We start from the raw sequence: 26936 nt of genomic DNA, 5'->3' as shown, positions 1-26936 counted from the left end.
GTAATGAATTGAGATACATACACAAGTAGCAAGAAATTAATAAGTTACTTTACCTACACACAGATTGTAATCTATTATATGGACCCTGTGTAAAATTATGTTATTGAAATTATGATTACATTATTGTACAAGTAAAGATTCTATTTCATACATATACAATACTGTGCAAATGTTTTAGGCAGGTGTGGAAAAAATGCTGGAAAGTAAGAATGCTTTCAAAGATAGAAGTGTGAATAGTTTATTTTTATCAATTAACAAAATGCAACGAGAATGAACAGAAGAGAAATCTAAATAAAATCAATATTTGGTGTGACCACCCTTTGCATTCAAAACAGCATCAATTCTTCTAGGTATACTTGCACACAGTTTTTGAAGGAACTCAGCAGGAAAGTTTTTCCAAATATCGTGCAGAACTAACCACAAATCTTCTGTGGATGTAGGCTTACTCAAATCCTTCTGTCTTTGATCACTTGCAGGACTTCTTGTTCTTCTTTTATGTTGAAAATAGTCCTTCATTACATTGGCTGTATGTTTAGGGTCATTTTCCCGCTGCAGAATATAGTTAGAGCCAATGCGATGCCTCCTTGATGGTATTGCATGATGGATAAGTACCTGCCTGTATTTCTCAGCATTGAGGACACCATTAATTCTGAACAAACAATCCAGCAGCCTACAAGACATGAAGATCTGGCACCTTATTGGCAGAACAGAAGCCACAAATAGTCAGGAGAATGAGAAGGAGTGAGATGTAATCAGTCAATAGCTAGAAAGAGAAAATTATAAAAGACAGGAGTGCGCATATAGACTCCTGAAATCCAAGATAGTAGAAACCAGCACAGACCGCAGTGAGAAGGAGCCAGTTGAAGGATGCCAGGCCTGCACACTGGACCCTGGTAAGTCACCTGGAGGGTCTGGTGTGTGACACAGCCTGTATTGGTATGCATATGGTAGCCTCCATATGCCTTCCTGTCATGACCTTGGAAGCAAAACGTTTGCAGAGGGTTATGTTTGTATTGTTCAGTCACCATGTTGGAGGTGAAAATTAAGGCCCGATGTTCCAACAGTAAGAATAAACACATTGTAGAAAATATTGTTAAAATGTATAAAAACATGTAATCCAGAGTACCCAAAGAACAATTCCAAACCATAAAAATGTCATCAATATACTGTATAACATAGTCACATAATTACACCTGGCCCATAAATGAGTCTTCAATATCCAAGAAATCTAAGGGTATGACGCTATCATGACAGAATCCTGGTTGCCAATGCTATGAAAGGATGTGGATACCTTAGGAAAAACTGTTAAATGCTGTCAAAATTTCCCACATATTTACCAAGGTTATCTTCCAAATGTATGGATTTCCCATGGATATCATCTCAGATTGGGGAACTCAGTTTTGGGAAAATTTTGGTATGTTGGGCTGGGGATCTCCTTGTATTTCAGTTCCATATACCACACCCAATCTGATGGATAAGCATGTGTGCTATCTAGCCTATCAAGCAGTTCCTTCGATTCTCTGACACCCACAACAAGTGGTTTGACTACACCCATGGCAGAACTTTCAAGTAACAACCTGGTTGAAGAACTACATGTTGGATAATAGGAAACTGAGATGCGCACAGTGGGTCGGGTAGGACAGGGCTGGGGTAAATCTAGGATTCAGCAGTTGAAATAAGGACGTTCTAGTTCATAAAAGTAGATATAAGAAAATTCAGCACTCAAATCCAATGTATATTGTGTACCTCTGTATGAATATGGGCTTAATTGCAATATTTTATCTATCATACACTGAGTAAGCCCATATTCATACAGAGATATACAATATACATTGGATTTTAGCGCTGAATTTTCTCATATGAACTACATGTTAATTGCCTCCATTCACTGTGGAATACAGAACACAAGAAGACTGCAGATGGTAATTATCAACCACAAGTGGATTCAGAACTAGAAGAGATGGAATGACCCAAGGTATTCAGTGATTGATAAGGGGAGTTAGTACCAAGGTGCATTGAGCTGTGGCCAACCATTAGGAAGATCAGTCCAGTAGCATTCACATTATACAAATTCTAGATACACCTGGTGGTCCATGTGTCTCTTGTAAAACCAGTTGGCCTCAATCCCTTACCAGAGTGGGTTGTGGTACCTCCCCCTGTAATGAATGCCACAGGCTACCAAAATGATATCATTCAGCTGACTATCAGCTCCTGCAGAGCTGGAAGTCAGGTTCAGTATTTGATGCATTGGAAGGTTTTCAGACCCAAAGACCAAAGTTGGATCAATTTATTCACATATTCGCTCTTCAAGTATTTTTTTTGGTGCTATTACAAGAAAGACACAAGTTCACATCTGGGATCTTAGGGTTCTTAGAAACAAGTCTAGGAGGAATCATTGCTATACCAGCAGTTCTTGACAGGTGGCAGCACTGCACAGACCAGAAACACAAGTGTTATCTGCTGGCACAAGCAATCAGAGCCAATAAGCAAAACCTGACTGCAAACAGTAACTAGTGCTGAAGAACCAACATTTGGTTGCAGCCCATATATACCCTGCAGTTTAATTTTATTTTTAGGACAGTCAAATTTGGATTACTGTGCTACTTTCTTTAGAGACTAGCATTGCATTGGCTTGTTTTGATCTCTACTTTTCTTCTTATCGACATTTAAAATTACCACAGCTTATGTCTCCCAAAATACTACGCTTTCCAACCCTTTAACCACGGAACTGTCCCAAACCATTTGTCCTCCTGTCAAAAAAGAAAGGGATACTTTCGTTATTAAATCTGTAGTGATGTCAGATGAAATAATATCAGTGAATCATTCAATAATCACAATGCAAGTTACAGAATTCACCTAAGAATAAATACAGGAATTTTTCACATAAATCAATAATCACATTTGTTTTCATATAGTACATGCACAGTAACACAGATTAAATGAGAAAGCAGCTACTCTTTTAAATATTATATACATTACTATATTTTTAGTAATTTCTATCTAGTATCTTGAATACTGAAGCCTATTCTCATCCGCACAACATAAAAGTGTCTAATTAACGACAATCCCTTAGGCAGCTATTTAATCTGTCACAAAAGCAAGTACTGATGTCCCCTACATTCCTTTAACTCATGAAGGGCTGGTCATTAAGGGCTTCTCCCACATATCACTAATTGATAAACAGGAACCCCTTTTATTCTATGAATATGACTGTATACTGCTTTGAAACTTCCAAAAGTATGAAATAATTAAAAGGTGGAAAAAAGGTTTTTTATAAAAAAAATAAAAATATTATATTATATATTATTATATTAATATTATATATTATATTAATATTATATATATTAATATTATATATATTATATTAATATTATATATTATATAATATAAAAGATTCCATTGACTTGCCATGAAGAACATTTAAGCATACTCACAAATTTGCAAGTACACTGGCCAACATGATCCATGTCAGAGTTTTCCAATGCAATGTCAGGTTTTTATAGTTGGAAAATGAATTGAAAAAGCACTATAACACTATGAAAAGGTGGCAGGATGGTAGTTTAGATAATAGGATACAACTGAGCAGTTCATCAGCTCATTGCGGTACATTATGTGAGCGATTTCGCAATAGTGTAACTGACTTTAGTAAGACCAGAAACTTAGATCCCACGTTTATGCCCAGCAATAACACAAAGCGCTTACTTGGAAAAAATATCCAAAAACAAATGTTACTAACCAAAACATTGATTGTAAACACAGCACAACGAGGAATACAGTTTACTGTATTTGTTTAAAAATAATTACAAACATTTTAAAAACAAATACTAAAAACATAAAACCTCTAAAATGAAGAGATGCAGTGGGTCATCTCACCTGAACGGGATAAAGCATTTATGTAATTATTATTAATAATAATTGCAGACGCCTGATGAGGATCATTGAAAAATATGCCTATCAAAACCTGAACTAGCAACAGAGAAGTCACGCACATGCGCATTTCAGTCCTACCGCGGCGAAGATCGGGCTCCATGTGCGCATGCGTGCATCTCAGTCCTGCACCAACAGAGGGAGGAGGGGTCCAGCTTTGGAAGGATCATTATTTGGCAGGAAGGCGAGGCCTTATCCTGGCAGAAGAGTGATAGTGAACTGTATAGTAACAGCCAGCTCCAAATCTGTCAGTATGTGAAAGGGGGAGGGGGTGAGTGAAGAGTTCGGAAAACGAGAACTGGAGTGTGTGAGTGAAGGACTTGGAAGTTCAGGGGAGAGGAGATTGAGGCGGGAGCTGCTCCTACAGAACACACTGGTGACGGAATCTGACAAAAGAGGGAGGAGGATTGGGGTAACTGGCCGCAGGGGATCAGTGTCGCAGCCATCACCTGGAAGACAGTGGGATTGAGCTCCTCGGGAGAAAGTGGAGGGAAACATATCCCACCCACAGCCTCACAGGTAAGAGGAGTCTTCCTGATCTGGAGTGTCTGCTCACTGGCCTGTGTGCTCAACCCTTTGTTCTCATGCACAAGCTGGAGCCTGGTAACACTATATCATGTCTCCATCAACTCCCTGCACACTCCTACAATCCTCCTGTTGCTCTAAGCTCCGCACACAACTCCTAGCTCTCCCCTGGCGCGCAGCGACGCCCCCTTGTGTTCCCCTTCAGGCCGTGACGTCACAATACCTTTAGAATGTATGACGTAACACAGATGTCTCCCTTTTCTATTGTTCCACCTGGGCTGTGGAATCTTCCCAGTGTCAGGGGTTAGTCTGTGTAGACAGTGGCCCCAGAGCACAGCCAGTGTTGTGTGTTAAACATGTACACTCTACAAGTGCGTGACATGCAAGTGTCATGGTGAGAAAGGCTGGAGCTGCCTTTTCCATGCCAGTGACATAAGGCGGGGATAGAGGCAGGCTGGAGCAGCCTTGTGTGTGTGTGTCTTGTCTGTGTCTCAGGCTTTGGGTTCCTTTGTCTGCTGCCTTCCGCCCCCTCCCCCTCTCGTCTCTCTCACTGAGACTGAATCGCTCGCTGCTGCAGGTTTGTAAATACTGGACCAACACACAACATGGCTGACATCCTCGGTGCCTGCTAGGGCTAATTGTTTTTGTTTTTTTGCCTCCGATTTCCTTGCTGTGTTACCCCGGTGGCTGTATTCCCCAAGTACACTACTCCCTAATAACCTCAGGTAGACGAGTCCCCCAGGACCTTGCGCCCCACTCCTAGTGTGGCACGTCAAGGGTAAGAACCCGCATATTACTAGCTGTGTTTTGCATGTATCGTTCAGTCAGGCATAGGCATGCCAAGTTTGGAGTGTGATCTGCAGTAGGCCTCGGTACCCAGCAGAGTATCTGTTACTGCTGTGTTCTTCTTAATGTTTTGGTATTTGGGGAGGGGAGTGATGCACCAAAAAATGTTGGCATAGACAACCTACTTCAGCTTTTTCAGATGGTGGTTATTTTAGTTTTTGAGATGTTTCCTTTGATGTGTAATCTTCAGTGTTTGAGAATGAAAAAAACAAGACTTATACTATAGCTGGAATTATTTATTCTGTGCAGTGAGCATTGTGTTCCTTTCCTCCAGCTTCAAAGATTGTATCAGCTATCACATTTACTGCTCAGGTGTGTGCTCTGGAAGAGATTTCTATTCTTAATGATTTTAGTGACTGTTCTACATATAAAATCTTGCAATTGTGGTTTATAATTTCTGTGTAGGGAAAAAGTGATTATTAAAGAATTGCATTTAAAGGGGATAATGTTGCTATGATTTTGACCTTGCCACTGTCTCTCTTCTCATTGTAATGGCAGCATCACTTACACTATTGAATCATCTGCCTGATTCTTTTTTTTTTTTTTTTTTTCATTTTTAGACTATGTATTTAATCTTTAATCTTTGCTGTAGAGGCATGTGATATCTTGCACTAGCTATTTATTATTTGCCTTTCAATAAACTTTAAGTTTTAGAACTTTGAAGCGCAGTTCTCTCAAATGTCAATGACCCCCAAAATTATTCAACTATTTGACAGTTGTTAAATCAAAAAGTAATTTTTATTCATTCTCTTATGGCTTGTCAATCAGTTATGGCTTTGTTTATTGTTAATTGGCATGTCTGTTTATCAATTGTGAATGCTTTGCTTGATTTATTACTTATAAATTAAATGCTTCAGTAAATTTACAGTTGAACAGAGAATGGACAAAGCACATGAGGCATGATTTGTAATATTGCCTTTCACTTTTATTGTTTGCCTGTGTTTCACAAATAGCATTACATATGTAACACCTTTTGAGTGTGAATAAATAAGCTCACTAGTTAGTGTTGATATTCAGTAATAATGGCTATTGTTTCTAATGGGCCTTTTGTTTTTATTTTTCTCACAATCTGAAATCATCTATGGCAGTGATAGGCAACCTGGTACACTTTAGGGGCTGCAGCACGGTGGCTAAGTGGTTAGCACTTATGCCTTACAGCACTGGGGTCATGAGTTCAATTCCTGACCATGGCCTTATATGTGACGAGTTTGTATGTTCTTCCCGTGTTTGCTTGGGTTTCTCCCACACCAAAAAACATACTGGTAGGTTAATTGGCTGCTAACAAAATGGCCCTAGTCTGTGTGTCTGTGTTTGTATGTGTGTTAGGGAATTTAGACTCTAAACCCCGATGGGGCAGAGACTGATGTGAGTGAGTTCTCTGTACAGCGCTGCGGACTTAGTGGCGCTCTATAAATAAATGTTGATGATGGGGCGACCCTCTAACCTACAAAAGAGCCACACATCACCTTTAATCTCAGCAATAAGTAAAACTATAAATGTAATCAAAGAAAGAGACCCCTATCTATAATAACAGATCATCAGACCTAAATGTAACAAGCTATCGCAAACAAATCTAACCTCAAAGCGTAAAGGGCCAAAGGGCCGCTCTTTGTCCATCATCATCAGCTATTTCTATAGCACCACTAATTCTGCAGCCCTGTACAGAGAACTCACTCACATCAGACCCTGCCCCATTGGAGCTTACATTGTAAATTCCCTAACATACACAGACAGATAGAGTAGGGTGTATTTTTGATAGCAGCCAATTAACCTACCAGTATGTTTTTTGGAGTGCAGGGGGAAACTGGAGCACCCGGAGGGAACCTATGTAAACACAAGCAGACCAACACTGATTTATTGGTTGTTATTGCATTCAATAGTACTATAAAATGGTACCATTTCTAAATCCTTAATAGATCTGACAAACAGTTACCCAAAGTATTGCCATTGAGCTGTTATAAGCCATTTACAGAGTAGTACTTGTTCTACAGTGTTTCAGGCCCCAGATTTTGACAAGAGATTCTGAGTGCAGACTAACATCTCAAACTATGGATTAGTTGCTATGCTAAGCTAGGTAAACTCCAAAAGGGAATAATATCCCATTTTCTACTCAATGTAGCAATTTTTAAGTCTGAGAGACAGTTTATGCAGTGGTAAAAAAGGAATATCTTGCGGTCGTATGACCCTTACAGAAAGCAGCTTTATATGTATGAACATGAATTCAGTTATCACAACCATTTATATTAGTAAATGGAGATGTGGAATATATACGTTTTGTACTTGCAAACAATGTGCTCAAAATACTGGCCTTTATTCTGGTCCTGGGCTTATGGCCCTATTATGTTGTGTGCACAGAACATTTTGCTAAATAGTGTGCTTCAAAGGGGTTTGTAAAAGCTATACCACTCCAATAATGCCGTGAAACCGAAAGCAAGAAAGAGACTTTTCATTGGGACAGATTTTTATTTTTTTTCGCTTAAACTGCTTCAATTTGGAGGGTACAAGATAATATCCCTTGTTGTGAAAGAAACTGTTTTCATTTTCCAAAATGCCAGGAGTCCTATCTGTACCTTACCGTTTTAATACCATTTTGTTTCTCTATGTAAAACACTAATTGTCATTTTATTATATTTTATAGTGCCTAAGTGCTGTGGCCATATTTTCTCAGAATTAATATAACATTTAGTCAATAGTATTGTGTTGCTGAAACCAATTACATTTATTTTATGAAGAGTATCCAATTTTGATTATATTAGTTATATTATCATGTATGGCAAAATTACATTGGCTGTGGGTTAGAAGTGTGCGGTATACTAGGGACATAGTGGGGGCTATACATAGTCATTTTGTGCCCTTCGTGAATTGGCCAACATAAAGTGTCTGAGTACCTATAACTTTGCAGACTTGAACAGGTCATGGGTGGCATGGTACTGTGACGTTTGCAGTTTTGCTTTATGCTAGACATGTGTGACCACCACCCTTTTTTGTAAAGCAAATTTTACTCCAACTCTGATAGTGAACTTGATTGTCTATCATTCTAGTTTGCTTCTTATGACATGCCGTAGGGCACACATCAACACATGAAATGTTTATGTATATCTTGCATTCAGGCTTTTTAATAATTTCTTCTTAAAACTTTATTTTTCTAAGCGATTCAATCTTGAAATATATAATGGCACATCTGTATTCAGTGTAAACCCATAGTTTGCCATGTTATTAGTTGAGTGTTTGGCATCTTGGCTCTTGGAATTTGCCCAATCCAGCTTTAACAAATGAGCCTAAAAGGTTACTTTTGGCTTCTTTAAGTTTTGAAGTCTTTTAGTTGATGTCAATGAATGCTTAAATGGTTAGTTAGCTTTGTCACTTTAAAATGGTTGTATGGACTCCTGCCTACACCCATTCAGAAGTCGCAATATCCGTGATTGCAGTTTTTGATTGGTCCTCTGCAGCATCACATCCCTGTTTTCAGCTGGGGCTGTGAGGTTAACTATGGGAAAAATGGCTGTATATAGTGGCCTCTTGGCTACCAATGAGGAGAAGAACCAGGTCATTCATATGTGGTGATACAGCCTTTATATATCCTACCAGATTTAACTAACTGGCCACTGATTTTTTTTTTTTTTTTTTTAACATATGTGCTTGTGGGTTAAAGTTCTCTCTAACTTCAATTTTTTTTTATGTTCCTGTTTTTACATTTTCTAAATGTAAACATCAAGAGTTGAAAGTTTCAAAAAGTAAATTTTTTAAAAAAAAAATTCCCCAAAGGTGGTGATAACTCTAGGCGAGTTAAAGTCTTCAAAGTGCAATTGTTTTTGTCACAAAATTTCCCAATCTCATTCCAAATTGCTCCTGTCCATTTTATACATATGGCAATAATCCGACAGTGCACCAGCTTGAAGACCTTAGCCCATTGACTCCAGGCAAAGTAGAGACTGTCAAACCCCTGACTTTACTATCCCAAAAAGAGGAATAAAATGAAAATATGATTAGTATCTAATTTTCCCTGACTTAAGCGCAATTAAGCAAAGTACATATAAGGTTCCAAGTGCCTTTTTGATTTTTACAGCTGTAATAAGCTTTATGATGGGAGGTGGTGAACATGGTTGGACTGTTTCTTACTATGAAATAGGACTTGTACCTTTTCTGTTATTCATTGATGTATTTAGAATATAAATTTGCAACAATGTGAAAACCTCTGTGTGTATTGTTTATGAATAAAATCTATTAAATACTATATTGTACCTTTAACTTCATGCAAGCTGGTTTGGTACGCCTAATTGACTGACCTTTAATATAAATGTGCAAATATTGAGCTTTGTCCAGAAAAACCTATGTTATTACCAAGCTTCAATGTGCTATGCAATTGTTTAGACCATTTTAACGGTTATTTTCTGCATAAACATTGTGCTGGTCTTGCAGGCTTTGAGCAAACAATAATCTAGCATCCACTAAACTTAAACCTTCTTCACACTACGGCCTGAGACACCAGAGCCACATACATACTGGAGCCTGACTTTGCACTTGTGTATAGAGAATGTTCCTACCTGTAGCTGGCAACTAGTCATATTGAGCTGGGAGTGAGCGGATAATGCATCATCACAGAAGAGTGGCCAGATAAAGGCTCATTCATGGGACCAGACGATAAAGCAGATGTGTCCTGTACCCCTCATAATGGCTTGTTTGTTGTTATATGCCTATCTAGTACCTCATTCTTTATCATGATTACTAATAGGAGAGGTTCCTGTAAAGTTACTGGCCCGCTGGGTGTACGGTCAAGTCAATAAATATTGGGACATCAACACAATTCTCATATTTTGGGCTCTATACACCACCACAATGGATTTGAAATGAAACAAACAAGATGTGCTTTAACTGCAGACTTTCAGCTTTAATTTGAGGGTATTTACATCCAAATCAGGTGAACAGTGTAGGAATTACAACGGTTTCTATATGTGCCTCCCACTTTTTAAGGGACCAAAAGTAATGGGACAAACTAAACAATCCTACATCAAACTTTCACTTTTTAATACTTTGTTGCAAATCCTTTGCAGTCCATTACAGCCTGAAGTCTGGAAGGCATAGACATCACCAAACGCTGGGTTTCATCCCTGGTGATGCTCTGCCAGGCCTCTACTGCAAATGTCTTCAGTTTCTGATTGTTCTTGAGGCATTTTTCCTTCAGTTTTGTCTTCATCAAGTGAAATGCATGTTCAATCGGATTCAGGTCAGGTGATTGACTTGGCCATTGCATAACATTCCACTTGTTAGCCTTAAAAAAACTCTTTGGTTGCTTTTGCAGTATGATTCGGGTCATTGTCCATCTGCACTGTAAAGTGCCGTCCAATGAGTTCTGAAGCATTTGACTGAATATGAGCAGATAATATTGCCTGAAACACTTCAGAATTCATCTTGCTGCTTTTGTCAGCAGTCACTTCATCAATAAATACAAGGGAACTAGTTCCATTAGCAGCCATACATGCCCACACCATGACACTACCACCACCATGCTTCACTGATGAGGTGGTATGTTTTGAATCATGAGCAGTTCCTTTCCTTCTCCATACGCTTTTCTTCCCATCACTCTGGTACAAGTTGATCTTTCTTATTTGTCCATAGGATGTTGTTCCAGAACTGTAATGGCTTTTTTTTAGATGTTGTTTGCCAAACTCTAATCTGGTCTTCCTATTTTTGTGGCTCACAAAGGGTTTAAATCTTGTGGTGAACCCTCTATATTCAGTCTTGTGAAGTCTTCTCTTGATTGTTGACACATATACACCTACCTCCTGGAGAGTGTTCTAGATTTGGCCAACTGTTGTGAAGGGGTTTTTCTTCACCAGGGAAAAAATTATTTTGTCATCCACTACAGTTGTTTAACGTGGTCTTCCGGGTCTTCCGGTCTTTTGGTGTTGCTGAGCTCTCAGGTGCATTCTTTCTTTTTAAGAATGTTCCAAACAGTTGATTTGGCCACACCTAATGTTTTTGCGATCTCTCTGATGGGTTTGTTTTGATTCTTCAGCCTAATTATGGCTTGCTTCACTGATGGTGACAGCTCTTTGGATCTCATATTGAGAGTCGACAGCAACAGATTCCAAATGCAAATGTCACACCTAGAATCAACTCCAGACCTTTTACTTGCTTAATTGATGATGAAATAACGAGGGAATAGCCCACACATGTCCATGAAATAGCTTTTGAGTCGTTTGTCCCATTACTTTTGATCCCTTAAAAAGTGGGAGGCACATATAGAACCCGTTGTAATTCCTACACTGTTCACCTGATTTGGATGTAAATTCCCTCAAATTAAAGCTGAAAGTCTGCAGTTAAAGCACATCTTGTTTGTTTCATTTCAAATCCATTGTGGTGGTGTATAGAGCCCTAAATATGAGAATTGTGTAGATGTCCCAATATTTATGGACTCGACTGTACTTGCCCTGCACAATGCTATTGCTGCCATTAACTGAAATCTTTCCGGTAGTTGAGATCTTCTTAAGAACCTGTCTGCTCTGATAGTAATGTGTTCTCCCTTGTGATTTTATTTCTTGTTGTGTCAGTCCAGAGCCACTGGACTCCTCTGCACCCCCTCATCTCTCCCTGGCTGCGGGTAATGGCGGGCTCAGGCTGCTGCTATTTTCTACTTCAATTTTCAAGTGAAACATCTTTGGTAACACCTAGTCAAAAACCTTTGTGGAGATGAAAATGTGTAACTGAAGTGACGTAATGAACTTTACCCGCTCGCTATGCCTGAATCATCTGAGCTGTGTGATCTGCGCTGTCGCACGATTATCTGCCATCCTGTCCCTCCTGTTGCCTTCCTTGTCCTTAGTTCTCATGCCCTTCCTCTCACTTTCTTTGCATCCACCACATAGTCCTTGGTAGCATTGAATTCCACCACCTCAGGACTACAGTGACAGAGCGTGATGTAACATGGCTACAGATTCCCTTTCTACAGACAAATTGAACTTGGTGCAGCAGCGCCAGACACTACCTGTTTTAATTTTTCAATTTAAAAATCCATAATTAAAAACATTTAAAAATAAGGTGTTTATGTGAGTATCATGAATTTCATGAGAAGGATTCTTTTTGGGTGTGTAGGGTTTTTTTTTTTTTTTTTTTTTTTTTTTTTTTTATATTCTGGTTTTCGGTTGTAACTTTCAGGAACGTGATACTTATCGCTTTTGTTACTGCTTGATAGATGGATTTAATTTCATGTGGGATATTATTATTAGTGCTTTGGGAACTGTTTGCGATGCATGTAACTATTTCTATTTTAATAACTATATTTTATGTGGTGGGCATGGATTCCTTGAACAGTTGAATTTGTAATCTAGATTTTGGTGCCTGGGATACCAGGAGACAAGTTTGCTTGGAGCTGACAATCAGATTTGCACCTGTATGACAGCAGTAAGTCTCATCATGTCATTTTTATACAGGCAGCACCCATAACCACTGAACTATTCGTCCATTCTAAAATACAAAATCAATGTGTTTGGCTATTCTTGACAAATGTCTGTTTATACAAGTTTGTGTTCTAACAGAAGAACCAGCAAACTATTTTTCTATTGTGCTTTTTCATCATCTGCATTTGTGATATATACCTGAATCTATAAATAATTTGCCTTTCACACTGAAAGCAGGTAAATGAGAAAACTGTTTATTTTTCCTTCAGAATCCATTCCTTGTTTTAGTGTCCATGCTTGGGTAGTCATGTGTTGCAATAACATTATATAAACAAGAAAATTCCAATGAGCGCTCACTGTTATTGGGAAATAACATGCTCATTTTATTCCTTGAGCAAGTTTAATTCATGAGCTGTACACATTCAATTTCTACAGATCCATAAGTTAGACTAAAGCTCACATTCATTAGATTACCTCTGCCCAGGAGATCTCCTAGGAAAACAGTATGTGCTGTGTGCAAAAGCCCTGACCTGGTAGGAGCTGGCCAGCTTAGGCTTTCTCCTATGCAGCAAGCTGCCTATTAGTGCAACCTACCTCCAGCGCTCTTAAAGGCAGAGGAAATATGCAAATAAAGCCGCATGGGTGCAAGTAGAGCAAGTATAACTGTCTTTCTATGGTTTCTGCTGGGCACAAATATAGGGCAACAGGTACTAGGTAAAAACGTTTTTGCCGAAGTGACCTGTCCCTTATCCCAATTATTCTGGTTTGTCGTCTTGTGATATTTCAACTTAAACAACATGCTTTTAACCTTTTTCATACACTCAAAAAGGCCCATGCCAGACAATTTTTTTTTTAATGTTTATTAAACGTATTACAATATTCAACCTTTAACATTTTGTTGATGACCATACCTTCAGGACCAAGTATAACATGCAGGTTTTGATTATATTTATATATATATATATATATATATATATATATATATATATATATATATATATATATATATATATATATATATATATATATATATATATATATATATCTATCATTTGGAATGAAATGTATGCTGGAGTAAACAAAGCAATTTACCTTCTGCTTCCCTGTTTCACCTTGGAGTGGGTCTTCAAATGATATGCTAATTGTTCCACAAGGACTATTGCCTATAGCACAGCCCAATCTCTTAAGCTGGCCCCCATATCATATGTCAACTCCCAGAGCTTCAAGCAAAGGATGTTATGTAAAGTTGTGTGGCTCACTATAATATGGATTTCGGTGCTGGGAGGCTGTGATGTGTGAAGTTGTGTATAGTAGAATATCAACATTTTTTTACTTAGGTTTACAAGCCTCTAATTTTTTGTTTTGTTTTTTGCTGTTGTTGTAATAATGCTCTTAATTCTGAGTTGGATCGTCTGGTGCGTCTGAGTTGCGAGTTATTTATCAACATGTTTTGCAGATGTATTAAGCAGTAAAACTAATTGCATCTTTCTTCACAAGACACAGATGACTGTCCTCTCCATTTAATAGTTTAGCAGTGCTTTTCACTGTTGACTATAGGAGAAGGTATTTGATGATAAACTTGATATCAAGGAGGGGGAGGGGGGTATGTACAAAGTACCCAGTGGTGACTGCATCGACCAAGGCTATTGGTGTGCATAGTCACTTTTCCCTTTCTCTCCTATAGTCTGGCTCACATGGGGAACTGGATTGTAGGTAATGGAGAAATGAACTTCAAAACCCTCTATTTCCACACCCAGTCACAATCTTTCTAGGCTGTGTGCAGTCTAAGGAAGGAGGGTGCAACAAGCGGCTACATCGGGGCCTGAGCATCCTCTTGGTATGTATTGATAACTTTTGCATTAAGGCTGTTGGATTGATTTAATTTATGAAATTTGTTCTACAGTTAACTGTAGAAAATATAGGCAATCGGGACATTTCGGTTTTTCTAAGCTACTAGTAAAATTAGAAATGCCACCTTTTTAGATCAGTTTCCATAAGTATTACTTGCTTGGAATTCCACCAAATTCAACAGGTATCCTACGTCCTTTGAGTCTGATGCTATCCTTAGGCATACTTTTCTATACAGAGAGCATGATGTTGATCAACACATTTCAGGAGCGAGAAGAGCATCGCTGGGTTGCAGCACATGTTTGGGAGCCATTGGATTCAGTAGAACACTGCTCCTCAGGTAAGTAATACACTGGGTTAATGTTTTTAATCTCTGTTGGAGGTATGCTTTGAAGCAGCATTAAGAGCAGAATTTTTTTACAATCACTATTTTGTGGTATGTTATGTGTGTGGTGTGTGTGTTTTTTTTTTTTCTCCCCCCTTTCTAAATAGATTATATCTAATCACATGATAATTTGTTTATCAAGTGTACAATGGCAGGTGAAATCTATTCAGTACCACATCTTCAGAAATGTACGTAGTCTGCCACCTGCCGATTCCCTTTAAAACCTTTCTTGTAAAGCACTTGAGTTACATATCTATATTTCTAACATGTAATATGTGACATTTAATACTGAGGGGCAGTCAGATATTCCCCTCATCACATTTCCCTGGACAATATTTTGTTCCAGTGTTCAGAGAAAAACATAGCTATTTGCAGGCTGATGTAGTTTTAGTTATTTTTGCTGAACCATTGTCTGGCGTTTAATGTGATGACTGCTTGCTTATTTTGAGGTATCTTTGTGTTGAATGTAGATCTTGGGAGAATGTTATACATTTCCCTGTATTAGTCCAATTGTTTTGCATAATAAAATGTTTAGATAATAATGTTGCTTCAACTTTACAACTTTAACCTTAATTTAAGAAGTAACATTTTAATGTTGGTAATCTTTGGCTATATTCAATTGATTGTGATGTCCCTCCAAATTTGTAAGATTCTTTCTTATTTTTATTGTTGGAACTGTGGGGTGTGGGGTGGTGTCCCTGGATGGGGTTGTTCTTTACCACTGAAGCTCCAGATTGGAGTATGACTTTTGAAGTTCATTCAACTCTCAGGTTTCTGCTGTGACTCTAAGTGGAACAGAGGAGCCCTGGGAAGAACTGCTGCATGGAGATAGTCTCCAGTGCTCCTATGTTTTCAGTTGATAAATAAATGGGTGAATGAGGCCAAAATGAGGTTGCAGGTTGTAAATAACAGTTCTTCAGATTAATCTTAGTGTAAATCTTAGTGTAAGTCCAGGGCTGTTTATATTTAGCTTCTGTTGATCTTTTAACTCTGCTACTACAGGTTGTAAGCATGTGAGCGAGGCCCGGCCCTCTTTTCTATTTGTCAAACAATGATTTAGATCTCGGATAACTTAATGGACTTAACATTTAGTTACCCAGAAAACTTCACCAGACAGAGAACACACCTACTGCTATAACAAATATTGATTAGAAGAAGTTTTACAATACAAAAGCTCAAAAATTGCAGTCAAACCAGTAACAGAAGAAAGTCAAGACCTTGTCCATACACATAACAGTGGATAGAGGTAAAATACTTGGTGCCACAGACATTGTAGGCACAGTGGCACACCTTTGGTAAGATTAAGTAATGCTTTGCTCATGGAAAAGTGTTATACATCTCCCTCATGCCATAATTGTTACCTGTAATCTTTTACTATTGTGTGTATAAAGTTTATATTGTTGGGCCAGGAAATTTAAGGGGTGACTGGATATTTTTGTAGGCAGGAGCTATGTACCATGCTCTACAGATCCAGAATTGAATGTAATAAAAAGTCAGAGATAATTCCCGTGAATTGGCAGAATTCATGTAACCCATACAAGAGAGGAGAGAAGTAATAATATGATTTTTTTTTTTTTGTAGGGTTGGAAGGGGGATGGCAGAGATTGTGGTATTGTGTATTTTTGTTTTCAGTTAGCGCATTCATCACGTTTTGAATAGCTGCAGAAACCACTAACTAAATAGAATATACGTTTTTAATCTCTCTGATATTAAAATATATATGCTAATCAAAGAAGTTTGAGCACAGTGCATGCATAGTAAATACCAATAGAACATCTAACACTTATAAATAACTGGAATTTTTATGTAAAGTGAGGTATTGCATGAGGGAAAAAAAATGTGTAAAAGGATTGGGCAAATTGGATATCTGTGTCGGCACTATACCTTTGAACCCCTTCTCCAGGTCTCGGCCATTAACCCAGGGTCTCGCCTATGATCAGGAGCTGGTCATAGGCAAGCCCACAGTGATGTGAGCTGTAATCCTTTACTGGAAAGCGAAGTAGTGCTATTACTAACTGAAGCTGATTCATTTATTGCATTATATAATTTATTTTATGCTAATAGACACAGGCAGTTTCACAACTAGTTTGTCTCCCGTTGTTGAGTCTAAAGCCAATTTAACCCAATTTTGACACCTTTTGTACCATGTAAGTCAGTAGATTTACTTCTGTGTCATGTTGTCTGCACCTTCTTCGCCAGTCTTGTTTGTTCTGTATTTGTAGGTGGGATATTTTTTTTTAAATGGTTTGTTATATCCACTTACTGGTGCTGAAGAGTTTTATGGAGCTTTCAATAAATGGTAAGCAAAACAGTATACTGTTGTCAAAGAAAAAAATTGAACATGCCATCACTTATTTATTCATCTTTATTTTTTTGCCTTTTAACACGCGATCTGCAAGTTTCCTGGACTCTATGTTCCTTTATCAGGTAAACAAACGCCAAAAGTTGGGTGCACCCTAAAGGGTTTTTGTCCAATAATCTGGTCAACCAGCCGACATACAACCTCTTGTTCAAATGTCTGGTTAGTGTGTGTAGTGACACGATGGTCGAAAGTCTACCCAAATGGATGATTGTTGCCTCATTTGGTTGGTTGTACCGTTCAGTATTTTCGTTCCAATCTCCTTTCCGTTGTGTAGTGTGTATAAATTTCAGACCAATCCGACCGATGTTGCTTCAGAGTGTACGAAATTAAAATCATTGCTCACGACAACATGGCTGTAAAAAGTTGCTGACGGGACGGCCGCTCTTCCCTTTATCATCTAAAACAAGGCTAGTGTGTATGCAGTCCATGGACCGAGCGATCGGACCATTGATCGGATGTAAAATCTATCGGTATAAAAAGTTGGTGGAAAATTCTGCAGTGTGTACCCAGCTTTACTAATGATGCTGAAAATACAAAATATATTGAGTGTGCGTACACAGTCAAGAATGGACATACACTTCTTTGCTTACACAGTTCAATCCAGAATGTGCCAAATGATTGATCAAAGCAGTGATGTTGAGGATTGTGTTTCAGATAAGGAGTGTGAAAGCCTATAGCCCTACAATTAGGGTTTGGTCCACAGAGGCCATAACCTCAGAAGATCTGTGTAGGAAGATTTGCAAAGCATCATAAAATGGTATAAATAGACTAAATTGATGCCTGTCCTTGGTGTGTCCAATATAGTCATACGTTTTTATTCCCATATCGTTCTGAGTTTTGAAGATCTTTTAGGTATTTTCCTATCAATCTGTGAGCTGGACTACAAAAGAGGATTGCAACAAATATCTTAATTTTTTCTTAGTTATTGATCAATAAAAGGTAACGCCTACATAAGGGTTTTGCTACTTATGTAGGTGTTACCATATCTAATTGCAGTTCTTCCCATCGATTTATAATGCTATTTTCCTTTTTTGTACACAATACTTATTACTTAAGTAATATAGTATGTAAATAAAATGCAGAAGTCTTAGATACACATGGCTACAAATATATTACAAGCCTCCCAGCATGGCCCTTCTGCTAATAGGATTGTCACGAATGCCCAGCATGTCCCAGATACAGCAATCTGAACAGCTGGCCGTGACTGGCGTCACCTTAGTTAATTTAATTTACAATGAATACACTTTTTCTGCCACTACAAAGGTTTTATTATGGGGTCCTTACGTTCACCAGAACCGCTTATTAATGTTTCACACTTAAATACCATACATATGTAGCATGAGCCTCCCTGGGCTTCGTAAGTTCACAAAAAATCATGGAGACTACAGCTAGATAAGATATGTTTAGTCTGGAAGGCTTTTTCAAAGGCTTATTTACAAAAAGGTAATAAACAGACATCCAAAAGTTTGCAAAAATGTGTCTCAGAAAATAAAATGGGAAATAAAACCAGAATCCCTACTTACAAGTTCAGGAACTGGCGTGTGAGGAGTACACATTGAAAAGAATGACACATGTCAGTCGTGGTAGATCCTCCTCAAAGAAATGGACACTGTACTATTGATACAAGGGATTTTTAAACTATTTCTTGCTGGCTCTTCACCCTCCACCATGGGAATTAAATTTTTCACCTAAGTTAGATCGATGACCAAAATGACACGGGGCTTTCAAAGTAAATTATGGATGTCCGAGACCTGGCATTTTCACATGACCTGAGTGCTCACCTCTGCTCGTTTGGCCTGACTAACTCATCTGCATACACAAACTACTCAGAGATTTTATCTGTTGGCCTGGCTACTTTCGCAAGACCATTGACACTTGCCTAGGGCAGACTCAGGTCAGTTAGCAAAATACACTTTGAAAGGTTACATAAAATATTCAGAGTGTTATACATAAATTCAACAGAAAATAACAGTTAGTCATTAGATATACTACATAATCGCCACAAAGATGATCCTAAACAATGAAAGTATACAAAATAGAATTCAATTCCCCCCAGAATAGCACCGCGATAAATGTACTACCGGTATTACGGTAATGTTGACCTGGATTTCTGCTCAGGGAGCCACAAGCAAAAAGCCGGTGTCGAAGTTACTGTCATAACGGTAATTAAGCGCACTATTACCGTAATAACTGTAATGGTGCACGGGCCGTGTTACTTTTTATAGTAATGCGGCCAATTGAATCTGCCCCATAGTGTAATTTTTGTTAAATTGAGAGCAAAAAGCAGGCACAAGTAGTACCAGCACTCCTTGTCAGCTACTCACCTCATATAGGTCTCGCCAACAACAATCCAGAAATAGAAGATGTATAAAAATGCTTTTAGAAGATATTAGATTTGGTGTGAGTGGTAGTGGCAACTAGCTGGTGTGATGTCACTGGGGGTAGGGTTGTTTACTTATGTACCGAATATAAGAGGGCAGAAACAGGTAGCAGATGTTACTGTCTAGAATTGCTCATAACCAACACAGAAAGATTTCATTACACTATACCTATCATATAGACATGCTTTCCCTGCAACAGGCACAATTAATGATTTAAAAAAAATAAAGGTGTCATTTTTTTCAAGTTTACCTGAACTGCTCCTTCCTGTAGCTCTGTGAATTGTAAGCTGAAATGATTTTACCTAGCTTCTTAACTGGCTTATTCAGCCGGTCGAAAGTGTTAACCAGCAGAATGTCTTCCAGAAAACACAAACATAGGTGGCAGACAGAAATGTAAAAGGAATTGAAAATTTCATTCAAATCTTATGTTTTTATGTATAACCTCCGTATTCATAGCCTTTGTTGACTCTCCGCTACCTATTATCGTCATATATTTATATAGCGCCACTAATTCCGCAGAGCTGTACAGCGAGCGCACTCACATCAGTCCCTGCCCCAATTGAGCTTACAGTCTAAATTTCCTAACCAACACACACAGACTAAGGTCAGTTTGATGGCATTCAGTTAACCTACTATGCTGTTTAGTGCCTAGCATACATTATAATTTATAGATGCCAGGATAGAGAGAAGGGTAAACCTGGGTGCACAGGGAAGCTGAAACCAGGAAACTTGGCCAAATACTGTATTTGTAACGCTTGCTGCTCAAATTGAAGTACAGAGCCTCCGCATTTTACCATATTAATAAGGTAGGAATGGCTGGTATTATTTCAATTAAATGTTTTGACAGGGTCTAAAACAGTGTTGGCTAACCTGTGATGCTCCAGGTGTTCTTTAGTTTCACAACGCCTGGTGTGTCACAGGTTAGCCAACACTGGTTTAAAATGTTGTTGTTAAAGCATCAATCCCACATAGGTTTTTTTAATTTAAATAGTACCTTTTTTACGCTTGCATTGTTATTTTTCTTAGCTATCTTTCCACAATTCACCATGTCCTTTTCAAAATCTCTCTGGATGACGTATTGCAAACAGAGCTCAGAAGGGTGTTCCAAAACGGTTTACACCTATGGTGGTTTTTTTTATAAAGAATGTCTGGTACACTGACCATATAGTCTTATAAGTTAGTGTGAGTTCTGTGGAGTTTTATTGGTTGTATTAATAGTGCGTTGTGCTTATGTTTAACACTGTCTTCAGCTTCAAAACTTAAATTATTTAGGAAAAAACGTGGAATATAATAATGTTTTACAGAATTCTATAGACTAATCCTAGCTTGTTTCCTTGAAGTGGGTGATGAACTGTTCCCTCAAATTTATATTACCTGTTTTATATAGGTATGTAAGCTTTTTATCTGGCATGTCATACTCTTTAACATGATTAGGTTTCTCTTTTTACAATCACTGTGTGGAGCCCTGCTAAACAATTTAAAGAGTGTTGAATACCAGGGAAAGGCAGGGAAATGAGCTATTTTAAATGTAGTTTGGTGTATTATGAGAAGTCCTTGGGGGCTATTCATGACCCTTCACATTTTCTAACAGTTAATTTCCATTTCTTATTGCAGTTCTAAGAATTTAATTAACGTATCGCTTTATCAAAATTGTTCAGCCACAAAGCTAAGCTTTTCAAGCTTGAGAAATTGGTCCATATTGAAGTCCTCATTGAGAATAATGGGGACTGCGTTAGTTTGCCTAATGCAGGAGAGATCTTTTGCACATAACTTAATTTTGCTTAACCCATGGGGAAGGAGGCATTTCCGCAGGATTTTAAAATAGGCCCCTCAGTCCCTAGCATTCTGGGTAAGAGAGCCCATACCTGCAAACTGTGTAATGTTAGCAGTGGGGATACCTCCATTATTTGTCCATTCTTCTTACTAACCTGCTCTGAAAGATCTTCTGCTTAAGACTTTATTTTCCACTCTATGGGATTTCTGCTCACAGAGCTGCGAGCAAAAATCAGCATTGAAAATACAGTAGTAACGGAAGTAGTGCACAGTGAAAAAAACCTGTAATGGTGCGCAGCCCGTGTTGTTCTTTAGAACAATGCGGGGTATTGAATCTGCCCCTATATATTGGGGGGGGGACTTAAAATCTCGTAAATATCTGACTCTGCAACTGCATCTCTGGCAAGGTTTTATCTTACATTTTGCATCTTTGGGGGTGCTTTGGGTTGTGTTGCTTAATTTGCTAAGTAGTTATTTGCAATTGAATGTTTGTTTCATTTGTTGGTTAGAACTATAGAGGCGCAAGATATTTATGATTGCCAATACGGAGACAAAATATACACATGTTTGAGGACCCTTGGAATTTAAGTGTTCTAGAAAACAATGGAATATGGTTAATACAAGGTATACTATTCAATAGTGTATCAGACTACACACAAAGTATACTTCTTGCTGAATAAATACCTTGAATTTTGTTTTTCAGTTTTATTTTTGTTTTTATCATAGTGCATGCTAATCAAACTAAAGTTTTATAAAACCACCCAAAAATTATAGTTCTCAATGTATACTGGATGGTCAAAAAAGAACGGATACCAACATTAGAGTTTAGCCATTACTGGGGAATGTTTGGTTGAAATCTGGTCACAAACAATAATGAATGGTAGTTGTTGCTTATCTCCTCTCTAAATATAAACGTAAAATAATCTGATGGCATAGGAAGTACCAGTCTAGTGGGCAGGTATTTTGTTTGTTTGCTTTTCTTTCCACTTTTCTTTATTCTAAAGGGGATGTCTGTTGTTGAGCAACACCTCTTAATTATACCTTAATTCATCCCCAGGTGGGGCCTACTATAACTTGAAAGCGGGTCAAGCTGCAGTTTGCTGACGGTGTTGATAGTTGGAGTACTGAAATCCATCCAGCCCTCTTCAGTAGGGCCCTACCTACCTGTGTTGTAAATAAATGGATGTAGAGTACTCAGGTGTTAGCCACCAGCCTGCAGCAAGCCCCAGGACAATTAGTGCCTTTTATTGCCTTAAGCATAATAATGGCCCAATCCTACAATTTTTTTTTTTTTTTTTTTTTTTTTTTTTTTTTTTCTTCGTGTTGTGGAAGCTAATGGCTCTTTTAATATAGCATCATATCGGAAAGCTTTGTTCATCAATTCAGTTAACCCTTACTACCATCGGTGATGCAAATGCTTGTCAATCATTAGGTCTAACTTTGCTTTTGTGCAGCAGTGGACTGTCTGTGCAATTGTTAACCCCTGTAATGTTTTACAGTCGCTGTCCAAGAACGTCGCATGCAGATAAAGCCTTTAGACTTTCCAGGCCTATGAGGGCATACTATTTAATAGAAGCCATGTTTATGAATGTCTTCTAAAAATACATAGCTGTTCCATTTAATGTCCCAAAGAAATATATCAAAGGATTTATGATCTTATAAGACATAAACTCCCTGTGTCCTAAACACATTGAAATATTTTTCATATTTAGGAAATCGTGTTATCTATAGAAAAAAAAAACATTCAAATGTAATTTATTAAGTACAATAATATGAGAAAGATTTTTGACTATAACAGGCTGAAGTGTAATAGAGTACCTGCCTGACATTCATGGTATGGCATATGCATATCCTATTGTCAACGCAATGTTGGCTGAAAGCCGTATGGTTCAGGAAAGTTCATGATTCAGCCATCATAACACCTCTTGGGGTTTGGTGAGATACTATGTCTATACCTATATGTTTGTATATAAGGAGGGGGGAGAGCAGTTAAAATAAATGGAAGAAAGGGTGTAGAAGGAATTGTAGTAAATACATTTGAAGGTGAAGAGATGTACAAGAGGAACAGATAGGGTATAGACAGGAATGTATTCAAGTTGGTAGTGGGTCTTGGTCTTTTGGGTACTTCGACTGTCCTGATGAATATCTAATGTTACGCTGACTCTGTTTGGTCGCAGCAGTCTGTGTAAACATGAGAGATTGGTCATAAGTGCTTATCTAGTGTGACACTTCTCCTTTGTTCATCTATACATATAGGGCCTGAGTCATTAAGGAAAGTAAGGCACAAAAAAGGAGTAAATGTTCTCCAGGGCAAACCATGTTACAATGCAAGGGGTGCAAAATGTAAGGTAAATACTGGCTGTTTTTTCAACTAGCAAATACTTGATAGTTTTATTTTTACACTGAAATTTAAAGTTGATCTAGGACATGCCCTACCCCAAATATAAATATGTCCCCACATTTTACATTTACCTCCCCCTCCATTGCAACATGGTTTTGCCCAGGTGCAAAGTTACTCCTTTTTATGCTTTGCTCTCCTTAATGACTCTGGCTCATAGTATCTATACTGTCCATCTCTATAACATGCATAGGTGGTATACATTGTATTGCACTTTAGTGGCCACCTACTTTAGAAGAGATGAGTAAGTCGAAATTGGCCACACAATATTCTTTGGGCCAGTTGATTATCAAAATATTCACAGGGGCAGAGTATATTCCAAGAGACAAATGTGCCAATCACATGGAAGTCATTACCTTTGCACTCATGTGATTCTTAGGACAGGGCTGCATTGTGACAGAGAACGTTTAATAACATTGGGGGGATCACATCAAGTAGAGCCATAGCCTTCTTGTTACCACAGAACTTTTTGTATTTCTTTTTTGTCACATCTGTCTTGAAAATTACAGTTTTGCTGCCCCCCTCTCCTTTCCTTCATCTTATCTTTAGACCTTTTTATCCTGCTATGTCAAGAATTCAATAACTGTATCTTTGCAAGCCCCATACATTGTCTGAACTTCTGTGTGTTTTCTCTTGGTGTAGTTACATAAAATATGAGCAATACATTTTTATTATATATTTTCCTAGCCTTAAGCTAGCCACATATTGTGATCGCTGATAAATTTAGCTCCAACTTTAAGCCTGTTACTGTGAACTGAAGAGAAGCACACACAGGTCAATTTCTGATTTAATTTATGGACCTGCCCAATAATGATCCTAACTAACTTCGTAGAATACTTTATTGGGCATTTTGCTTGTTTGTGGCTATACAAGTAGTAAGGCAAGGTACACACTACAGGAAAAGTCTAACAATGTGATCGATAGTTTTTGCACTTTTACCAACGACAGTAAAAAATAAAAGAACCTTCCGAACAGCATACCAATTCATTTGTACACACCATACACAATTACATTCCGATCTGTGCTCTACATTTGTCATAAACATCAGCTGAAAAGTTTGGGACTCTGCAAATTTCTCTTGAGCAGTGCACCTGTTCTCTAGCATTAACTCCCAGATCTCATACAAGGTGAGGGGACTGAAGAGCACGGAACAGAGGAGCCTTTGTGTCATTCTCAATGTATGGTACTAATTCACTACAAACTTCATACATAATGTTCAGAACTTCCAGAGAGGAGGATGTGATAGAGATATAGAGCTTCCTCGGAGGAGATATGAGGGCTTTTAGCCTTAGGCCATGGAGAGATGCAGAACTACCTCAGTGCGTCTATTTCCAGCCGTTGCAGAGAGCAGGCCTGCAGGGCTTGTGATGTCTCCTCTCATTAACCTGCTTGAGCACACTGGTAATGGGAAAGGTGTAAACCAGCTAAACTGCTTCGGTCTGCCGGTCACATTTAGTTCAGTTTAAAAAATCTGGTTCAGCAATATTATGTGCTTTAGATCAATAATGGTTCTTCTTTAAAGCGTATACACTACTGCGATATAAGTAAAGTCAACCAGTCGTTAATCGTCTGATTGGCTCGATAATCAGCTGAAAACACAGTAATGTGTGCCCAGCCTAATATGGGGCTATTTGCCGAATTTTGCGGTGTGTGTGTGACAGCACTATTTTAACATGACCATCAGGTTGTTGGAAAACTGTCTTGTGCATGACTTTATATTGGGCTCTTAAAAATGTAGGGACCTTATTTGAAAACAATCCATTTCATAAATGTTCATTCATGCTGCAATAACTGAAATAGCCCTATTATTTTAGTGAAGTATTCACTTTTGTTTTGTTTTTTGCAGATAAACATCTGATAAGAGCATTTGAGGGTCGAAGAGTTCTTCCTCTGAAAGGTGGAAAGGAAGGGGTTCATTTTCATGTAGACTGTAACGACTACGGATAACTTGGAGTGACTACAATTTTCGCCCTAGTTAGGCAGCCCTGCTGCCCTTTAATTTACAGATGAATGAAGACTCCATTTGGAAAGGCGGCCGCTCAGCGATCAAGAGCTGATGCAGGTAAAGGCTTTGTATTTGTGTTTTGCAAAGGTAACTTGGAATAGATGTCAGAGTGGATGCAGGCATTTGGGTTGTACCATACAGACATTGGTGAAATCGGCCAGACAACAGGTTATTGACTCTCACATTCTAAAGGATGCCACCAGGAAAATTCCTTCCTAGAGTTGCAGTAATTATTGATCTGCCCAATTAGAAAAATATGCACACTTCAGGATGACGTTGAAGCAGTTCTTCCCAATTTACCATAATTTTAAAGCTAGTAAGTAAGATGGGGGGGAAGGGGAGTAAAATCACAGTGAACATCATTTGGAAAGCACACTAGATGTGCACCACAGAACACCGTGGTTTTGTATCTGTGCCCCTAGATGACCAGACAGTCATTGTGTCGCTGTGCTCTCAGGAGACGCTTCCTCAAACCATTAGTCCAACTTACTACCTTTACTGACTCTTTTTAAAAAAAAAAAAAAAAGAAAATACTACTTGTATTATCATAAAATAAAAAAGACCTTGGATGCTTAAACCCCACACAGAGAAGCAATCTGTTTGACCATAATATAAGAACTAGCAGTTGTAAAAGGAAAGTGTACATATGTGAGTGACTGACAGCCCAGGAGAGGACCTGATGGGTTGTTTTGTTTAGCCGTGTGTGTGTGTGTGTGTGTATGTATGTATGTATGTATGTATGTATATATATATATGTATGTGTATATATATATATATGTATGTATATATATATATATATATGTATGTGTATATATATATATATATATATATATGTGTATATATATGTGTATATATATATATATATATATATATATATATATATATATATATATATATATATATATATATATTCTAATGTTTACGTTTGGATTGTTTTGAAGATCTGGTCTGCACAGCAGATAATGCACGCACCTTATTGATGTCTCTCCCTGTTTCCCATGCAGATTGGAGAGTATCTGAATCTAATCCTATTAAGTTCCCTCAAAATGCTACAGTGTATTAGATGACATGTAATAACATTACCAAAAA

General features: G+C 38.1%; 1 protein-coding gene across 3 annotated transcripts in view; it reads left to right on the top strand.

Annotated features, from left to right (window-relative positions):
- The first annotated feature begins 4067 nt into the window (after nt 1-4067).
- Nucleotides 4068-26936, top strand: part of SPIN1 (spindlin 1) — a 66522-nt gene continuing 43653 nt past the window's right edge. Inside the window, exons 1-2 of one of the 3 annotated variants that reach the window (XM_075211117.1) lie at nt 4069-4446; nt 25689-25904. In XM_075211117.1, the coding sequence (XP_075067218.1) occupies nt 25853-25904 (52 nt within the window). In that variant the 5' untranslated portion in view covers nt 4069-4446; nt 25689-25852. Of the gene's footprint in view, nt 4447-4796; nt 5231-25688; nt 25905-26936 lie in introns of those variants that run through there. The other 2 variants (XM_075211118.1, XM_075211120.1) reach the window with 2 other exon arrangements.

Source organism: Mixophyes fleayi, chromosome 1 (assembly GCF_038048845.1).
Source record: "Mixophyes fleayi isolate aMixFle1 chromosome 1, aMixFle1.hap1, whole genome shotgun sequence".
Classification (NCBI taxonomy): domain Eukaryota; kingdom Metazoa; phylum Chordata; class Amphibia; order Anura; family Limnodynastidae; genus Mixophyes; species Mixophyes fleayi.
The sequence above is the reverse complement of the archived record's forward strand: the minus strand, read 5'-3'. Positions and strand labels throughout refer to the sequence as shown.